General features: G+C 32.9%; 1 protein-coding gene and 1 long non-coding RNA gene across 2 annotated transcripts; one reads left to right on the plus strand and one right to left on the minus strand.

The window, feature by feature from the left end:
* Nucleotides 1–1,489: 1,489 nt before the first annotated feature.
* Nucleotides 1,490–2,863, plus strand: LOC141661603 (uncharacterized). The gene is made up of 3 exons (XR_012550045.1): nucleotides 1,490–1,825; nucleotides 1,978–2,183; nucleotides 2,292–2,863. It is a non-coding gene; the product is annotated as an uncharacterized LOC141661603 (long non-coding RNA).
* Nucleotides 2,864–3,825: 962 nt separating this feature from the next.
* On the minus strand, nucleotides 3,826–5,379 carry LOC141661400 (protein DESIGUAL 2). Its single transcript, XM_074468401.1, has 2 exons — nucleotides 4,872–5,379; nucleotides 3,826–4,126 (listed from the first exon to the last, which is right to left on the minus strand). Exons 1-2 carry the CDS (start codon nucleotides 5,192–5,194, stop codon nucleotides 3,910–3,912), a joined length of 540 nt encoding a protein of 179 aa, XP_074324502.1. The 5' UTR covers nucleotides 5,195–5,379; the 3' UTR covers nucleotides 3,826–3,909.
* Between the last annotated feature and the right edge of the window lie 2,534 nt (nucleotides 5,380–7,913).

A 7,913-nucleotide genomic window follows, 5' to 3' on the forward strand; every position in this document is an offset into this window, starting at 1 on the left:
AAAATTTTAAATTAACAAAATTAAGAATTGAATTCAAAATTTTTTTAAAAAATTATACAATATTGAAAAATATCTATGCGATCCGTGCATCGCACGGATTTTAAGCTAGTATATTATAATAGCTAGAATGCGATATAATTTGTTATGTATTTTTTTGGTTGGTTTGGTTATCCCCATTTATGACCGTCGAATTTTTTTAATTAAATGATCATTACCGTTCAATTCAAATACTAAAAATATATACACTAGTCAAGCTCCCAAGTTCGAACCCGCCAACGACAAATATTTATATTATTAATTAAACAATACTAAAACTCCGAGATTCGAATCCCACCAATAATAAATATTTATATTATTATTTATATACTATCAAAACCCCAGATTCAGGTTTGAATCCGGCAATAACAAATATTTATATTATTATTTATAAATATATACTAGTAAGATAATGATTCAAATTTTTTTATTATAATTTTAAATAATATAAAAATATTAATAAATACTCGTGCATCGCACCGGTTGTAAATGTAGTAATAATATAATGCTTGAAATCCTAGTGTTTTTGCTATTCTATACCGACGTTAATTTTATAACTTTATAGTATTTACTTGACCATCTTTATTTCAATTTTTTAAATTATAAAATATTGTCGATGTAAAAATTTCATTATGGTGTAATATATAAAATATAATACATTATTAATAATAATTAATTAAGTTAAAACAAATTTCTTTGGCCCTTGCTTTGCTTAGCACGGTTAATCATCTAGGATACAAAAAGTTTAAAACGTGATTACACAAATAATTTGATTTTAATATTTTTTCAAAAAACAATTTCCGGATATTTTTTAAAAAAATTCCCCCTAAAAATAATTTCTCCTTTTCAAGTTATTTTTCAGAAATTCAGAACCATTCTCAGATAAATTTTCCTCTCTTAAATTCTTTTTTTTCAGGAAATTGTTGAAATATATTTCATAAATCCAAATAAAAAAGAAATATTCAATTCTAATTTTATCACCCAAAGCAATAGCCAATAGACAGATAAGGTGCTGGTTAAAAGACTGCGTTTTGAAAATTTTAAAATAAGTAATTTACGACTTAAAATGAATAAATGATTTATAAGTGTTAAGTAGATAAATATCTATAAGTTATATAAGTATTTGAATAATTTTACTTAAAAGAGAGATTTTTTTTATTTAAATAATTTATAATAAATAATGTTTAAATACAATTAACTTAGTTTGTGGATTTAAAATTAGAAAAATATTTTAATATATATATTTTAAAATTAAAATTAATTAAAAAGTCAAAATATCAAAATAAATAACATTCAACTTATAACACTTGCGGGTTATAAGTGAATAAGTTAGTTTTTAAGTAACCGTCAAACATGCCCGTATTGACTTGTACATCACAAAAATGAAATTTAGAAGTTTGGGTTAAAGCCCGGAAGTCAATATATTCCACATATTCCCGATCCATCACTTTGCTAAGCTAAATTTATTTTTTATGGTGAAGTGTACAGATGTGGAGCAATGACATCAATGGCTAGTTTACTTGGTTCTTCTAAAGCTGTCATGGAAGGGAGTCTGCAGCACAGTGGCTCGACTCGCTTAAGTACAGGTAGCTGCAACCGTGTGACAGTGGCACGATCAGTGTTGAATGTTAGAGCCCAGCAGTTGTCATTTGAGACTGAGACTAGTCGTCGCGCTGTCCTCGGTGTTGTTGCTGCTGGTTTAAGTGCTGTTTTTTTGCTAAAGATCATGTGCTAGCAGCTGCAAATTCCATTAAAATCGGGCCTCCTGCGCCGCCATCAGGCGGATTGCGTAAGATTTATCTTCTTTTATGATAATTCGATCAAGATGAAATGTCATTACTTATTGATGCGCAATAATTTAATATATTTGACCATTGTAACGATATTAAATTAAAAGCTTAAGCTTAAATGATAAGTGTTGATAAATCCGTAAAATTGCAGCTGCAAGGGCCAAGGATTCAGCCAAGGATATTGAAAATGTGAAGGAGCTCATCGACAAGAAGGCCTGGCCTTATGTTCAAAATGATCTTCGTTCCAAGGCAGAATATTTGCGCTATGATCTAAACACTGCCATTTCTGCAAAGCCAAAACACGAAAAGAAATTACTCAAAGAACTCACACGAAAACTCTTCCAAGTTATTAACGACGTGAGTTGATAATGCGTCATTACCGAAGTCTTTTCATTCAGCACAAAATAAGCATATGCTTTGTTCTTTACTATTGTTCTCATTGTTTTCTTTTTGTCCTTTTTCCAGTTGGACTATGCGGCCAAAACAAAGAGCACTCCTAAGGCAGAGAAAACCTATGCTGAAACTGTAACTGCACTTAATGATGTTCTTGCTAAGCTTGGTTAGAAAACGTTCCTGTATCATGATACAAGCTTCATCTTACAATTAACTGATGCATTTTTTTATTGTGGTTCTAAAAAGAATCGTTCCAAAGATCATTGACATGTTATTAAACTGTGAAAACAATAAGACCCTCCCATTGTCACAGGTACTCCTCTTGTTATATTGAGTGAATGTTCAGTTAGTTGTTAGATTATCTTTTCCCATGCATTTTGTCAAAGACATAGATGTAAATGTGGAAGCAATTTGATGTCTACATTATAATCGGCACAGTTAGTAGGGATGTTCACGAAAACTTGCGGCAAGCAACTTGATGCCAAAGAGGAAGATAGTGTTATACATCCCGTAAAGGGAGCGAGGAAGATAGTGTTATACAAAGAGGTTTGGGGTAATGTCAGACATAAATATGCCACAACATAAACTACAAGAGAGGCTAGCCTATGCATGACAGAAGAAGTTGCAAATTTGATTTCATGATGCTATTCTGACCTGTACGGAAGGTAACATGTCTGGTTTATCACGTGTTAGAAAAGCAATGCCATTGTTGCAGATGCACAAATAATAAAGTAGCCCACGTCTAAAATTTAGACAGGATGTGCCTCATAATCAGTGAACTTGAGGTTTTATCAAGCACGGTATGTCAATGATTGTTTCATCTGATAGGTGCACGCACATACACCTCCACCACCTTAACCAAAAAATGTAAGCAACCAGAGTATGCCGTAGCAAGATCAAACTTTTCATCCCAGTCTATATGAGAAACCAATGACTGTACGCTGATTCCACCGAAGAGCATCCCAGATTCTCAAGATAGACGGCATAAGTTGGTATCCCCGTCCTATATATCTTGCTTGCATCTAACCTCTCCGGTGTAAATTACGTTTTTAACTTTTAATCCCCCCCCCCCCCCTTGTGAATTTGAATTTATATTACAATTCATGCAACAACTAACATTAACTTCTGGTTTTTCTCACTCAATAGCTGAGGATAAAACAAACCATTGAAGGAATTTTGATAAGTTATTGAAAGATATGATACAAAACCAGTGCAGAGCCATATAACTCATTCATTTGTAACAAAAACCGAGAAACTAAGAATGTAGTACTTGTTAAGTGGAAAAAAAGTATAGGTAATTGCTGGAAACAGGGGACTAAGAAAATATACTATAAAAGAGAGCATACAACAAAAGAATTAAGCAAATGTTTAAGTTATTCCTGCATCAGATAGTTTTTCTTCTTTTTTAATATAGAGGAAAAGTCCAAGTACTAGCTGCACTTCTCATGTTAAAACTCATAATATATACCCAACTACACAATATAGGAACCTCCAACTTATTATCATTTGGAAGATAAGACTCTGTGGGTTCTATTAACATGTAAAAATAACCTGGTAAAGAAAATAAACAGCTGAAAACAGGGTTACAATAACAATAAATCAAATATGGTAGAAGGAAAGGAAATATATTTTAGAAACAGTAAATGATTTACAAATTATAAAGATTTTTTGAGTGTCTCTTCTCAAATGGTCATGCTGTTACAGGTGCTGCTTGGTGTAATTTATTCTCTTCTGCAAGGGTAGCTGTTGCGGATATATAATATGCGACGGCAAATAGTCCATGTAGGAAACACAAAACCCCTCCTATTGATAGAAAACGATGATGAGACACTCCACAATTTGCCCTTGAGTGAGAGTTTGATAAGGCTCCCGCTATCAACATTGAGAATGCAATAACCAAAATAATCCTGTTTCAATATTCTTGTGTTAAAAACATTATACAGATATATATGCATAAGCATTGCTAAACAATGTAATAAGGCTGCTTAATCTTTTTGCAATACATAACAAGATTGCGCATCAACATTAGCAAGTTGTAGTTAGAGCTCATCTGTAACATAAATTCAAACCGATTATTAAAAATTGTCATGCTACATGGAAGCAATTTTGAGGTGTAAATAAGTAATAACAGCAGGACATCATACATAATCTCTTATAGTGTAACCCTCTTCTCTTGGTAATACAATGTGCCTCATTTGCAGAGTCCAAACACTAAGCTAAGTGACAATGTTTAGGACAAGTGAGAGTTGAGGAAGCTAAATGTAAACACTAAGCTAAGTTCAGAAATTTGTAAGTTTCTAAATTTGTTGCTACTATATCTTTCAAGGACAATAAAATTGGACTATTATTATGAGTGCAAGGCTTGGTCCTGCTGATTCAAGACCACAACGGGTACACCGATTAGCTTAACTAAAACAAATATAGTTAAGCTCTTTTGACCATGAGCTGAGTACCCCATCCTATACTTTAATTTAGAAAATACCTTAATTTTTAAAATGAAAAGAAGCTATCTTATATATTGGCCCCTAAATCTAGTAGGAATTTTTTTTGGGCCTAGAGCGGCCACATTTGGTGCATTAGGATTTGGAGGCAGGTCATGATGAGTGTGTTTTTGTGTGCAGCAAAAAAAGAAGAAAAAGATAGATGATACACCATGACAACACTAGAGAAGAAACAGCCAATTGTTTGTTAGAAGATGATTTATCCAACTCTTCGGTGGACCACATGCAGATGCATCCCCCAAGCATGTTAGCAAGAACATGAGCAAAGGCTAACAATAATGCTGCAGCAAATCCTAGCTTAAATGCTTGATAGCTTGGATCTCTACACTCAAATATCCATACCCTCAACTGCTTCACTTTGTTCTGAGATATCTCTGCTTCAATCCCAAGCATGCCCGCTATCACGTCTACAACAATGATCAACAGGCATATGAATGGCCCAATATTCTTAGAATTAGCCATAACCAAAGCCATTTTTTATAAATTTATAATAAGAACCTCAAAATTGTGAGCAGAAAGCCTAGTACAACTGATGAAAATGGAAAGAATGAAGATGATATAATAGGAAACTCTTGCATGTCCTGTATATGTACAGGAAACATGCATAAAGGAAGCTATGGAGGGAGAGTAATAAACTAGTTGTGATTAGAGAATAATGAGCTGTGGGTAAAGTTGGAAAAGGTTTCCTTTGTTTTCAAAGTTTTCACTTTATTCTACTTAAGTTTCTTTGCTTTTGTGTTATTCTTTTGCATGTGGTTTTGGATTCGTTTCATGAGGTACAAGAAAAGCAGGGTATCATAACACACTTGCATAGTTGCATAGCGTGGCCATTCATCTTAAGCTTGCATGGAGTTTAGATTGTAAAGGTATATGCATAAACGGTAAAGTTGATCTATCTAAATGTGCACTTTCAAAATCTACATATTCAAGAAAGCAAGGTAGTATATATTCACTTGCATGTTACCATTGAATTGTTGGAGATAATATATTCCATCGATCTATTACTTTCATGAAAAAGTATAAACCAAACCAAAACAACTAAACATACATATGTATCCAGCTTAAGAGAAGGGCTTGAGAGACGATACAAGGATGATAAGATTGGAATGACCTTACATTTACTAGATGAGACACTTCCATTTAAACGTGTCTTATAAAAGGTTAATTAGCCGAGTCTGAACATGAATATTTAGAAACAGACCTTAGTAACAGAGCCCAACTGTACATGCATGGCTAAGAGATGGAAGTCATCTATGTCAACTCCTGAATTTTATAACCAGACGAGTCCAACTTGTAATGAACCTAATTGTTTATAAACCGAGTCGTGTTTGTATACTGGTACTGCACTGCAGTGATGATTGGCATGCAGTTTTGAAAGACCAGATCATCAATAGATGTTTTAGAGGGGAATAGCAAATTTCATTGATATAAAAAGAACAGCAAATGCATAAGCTGAACTGTGGGGGGAATACCTTCAGGGCTAGCCCGGGGTATATGGTGCTTAATTACTACTTCCTCTCCCATTGTTTACATTTTAGAGAGTGTTCGACCCTCATTTTAAGGTATTTTATAATTTTCTTTTTCTAAATAAAGTTGAATATTTTAATTTTTATTTTGAAAAACAAAATTGTAAAAAAAAGTTACAGAACTATACTTTATATGCACCTTAAAATACGTGTCGGAAACTCTCTAAAAAATGTAAACAATCGAAAAGGACAAGGGAGTATAAGAAAGGAAAAACAAAAAAAAAGTCCTCAATGTGTCCCATTAAATTTTATACATTATTTTTTGGCATGCTTTTCATTATTTTTTTGTAGTATAATTCCACAATATTATTTTATTTTTTTAAAAAAATATTATAAAATTATACTTTATCAAAATCTCAAAATACATGAAAATAGTAAACGTATAGAAAACCGAGAGATGCCAAATATGAGAGAGCTAGATAGACGGCTCCCGGACATTTTTGGGATATTTGAACACAAAGTTCATTTTTTTAGCACAGCTATTCAGATTATTCCAAAAGTGGCATAGAACGCCACTTCCTCCGGGGTTCAACCCCTGAGCCCCAGAAGAAGTGGCGTTCTGGGGTAAATTAATTTTTTTTTTGTTTTTTTTATTTCCTCCCCGGACTGAATTGGATTTGGTGTTAAGGGTGAAATTAATGTTGGAGACCTACTTTTGCGTTTTAATATTAAATTGAAAATAAATTATTTTGGTTTTTTTTTTGTTGGATAGTCATGCAAACCTTTTTTTAGTACGTATTTTTTGTTTTTTAAAAAACATAGTTTATATATGATTTTTTTGGCATTGAAAAGGGTATCAAGGTACTCGAGTGTGCAATTTGTAATTGGGGGCATGTTTAGCAAATCTCATAAATAAATCCTAGAAAATTATTTTGATTTAATTTTTTTTCTATTGACTAGTGATGTAAACTTATTTGTACTGTAATTTTAAATTTTTATTTGTAATGTTTTAGGTTTATGCAATAGTGTACCATGGGGAATAATTTTTGTTGACGAGGCCTTATATTTGATATGAACTAATTTGCTAATAATGAATACTTGACTTGAAACACAAATTCTATGACATATGAATAATAAGGATATATGAATAATAAGACGATACAGAATAATAAGACGATATATAAATAAAAATAAGTACGATGCAACAATATAAATATTAAGAGGCAACAATATATGAACCAGATTAGTCATGTGCATCATCAGAGTCATCATCATCGGAGTCATAATCATCCTCATTGATGTTCCAGGTGTGGGACTCGATGAATGCCTTCATTCTCTGCAATTCCCTCGTTGACTCCTCAAGTTCACGTTGCAACTCGCGGATTTCTGCAGAATGGGCTACATTCCCTGTGGTAATTTCTTCCCTAAGAATTTCAATGAAAAATGCTGCACGGGGTTCAAGCGGCTCTTCGATCCAACGTTCGTAAAGGCAAGCACTGTCGGGACATTTGATAAATCGCCTTCCTGCGTCAATACCCCTCCAGTAGTGTACTTCAACAGCTAATTTTTGACAAAAACAATAATCCAAATTTGGGAGTGAAGACATAATTACTTTGATGAGTGTGACTTCATGAGGTTGTAACTCTCTATTTATAAGTGATTTGGTAAAGAAGAAATGAGGTAATTTGAGGGACAGTTCACGTGCTAAACATACTATACAAATATAG

Source organism: Apium graveolens, chromosome 5 (genome assembly GCF_009905375.1).
Source record: "Apium graveolens cultivar Ventura chromosome 5, ASM990537v1, whole genome shotgun sequence".
Lineage (NCBI taxonomy): Eukaryota > Viridiplantae > Streptophyta > Magnoliopsida > Apiales > Apiaceae > Apium > Apium graveolens.

What these genes read in the sequence shown, in the direction of transcription:
- LOC141661400 (XM_074468401.1), bottom strand. Translation starts at nt 5,194, where the DNA reads ATGGCTTTGGTTATGGCTAATTCTAAGAATATTGGGCCATTCATATGC. An exon ending in TCTTCTCTAGTGTTGTCATG is followed by an intron (nt 4,127 to 4,871) that starts GTGTATCATCTA and finishes ATATTGAAACAG; the next exon opens with GATTATTTTGGTTATTGCAT.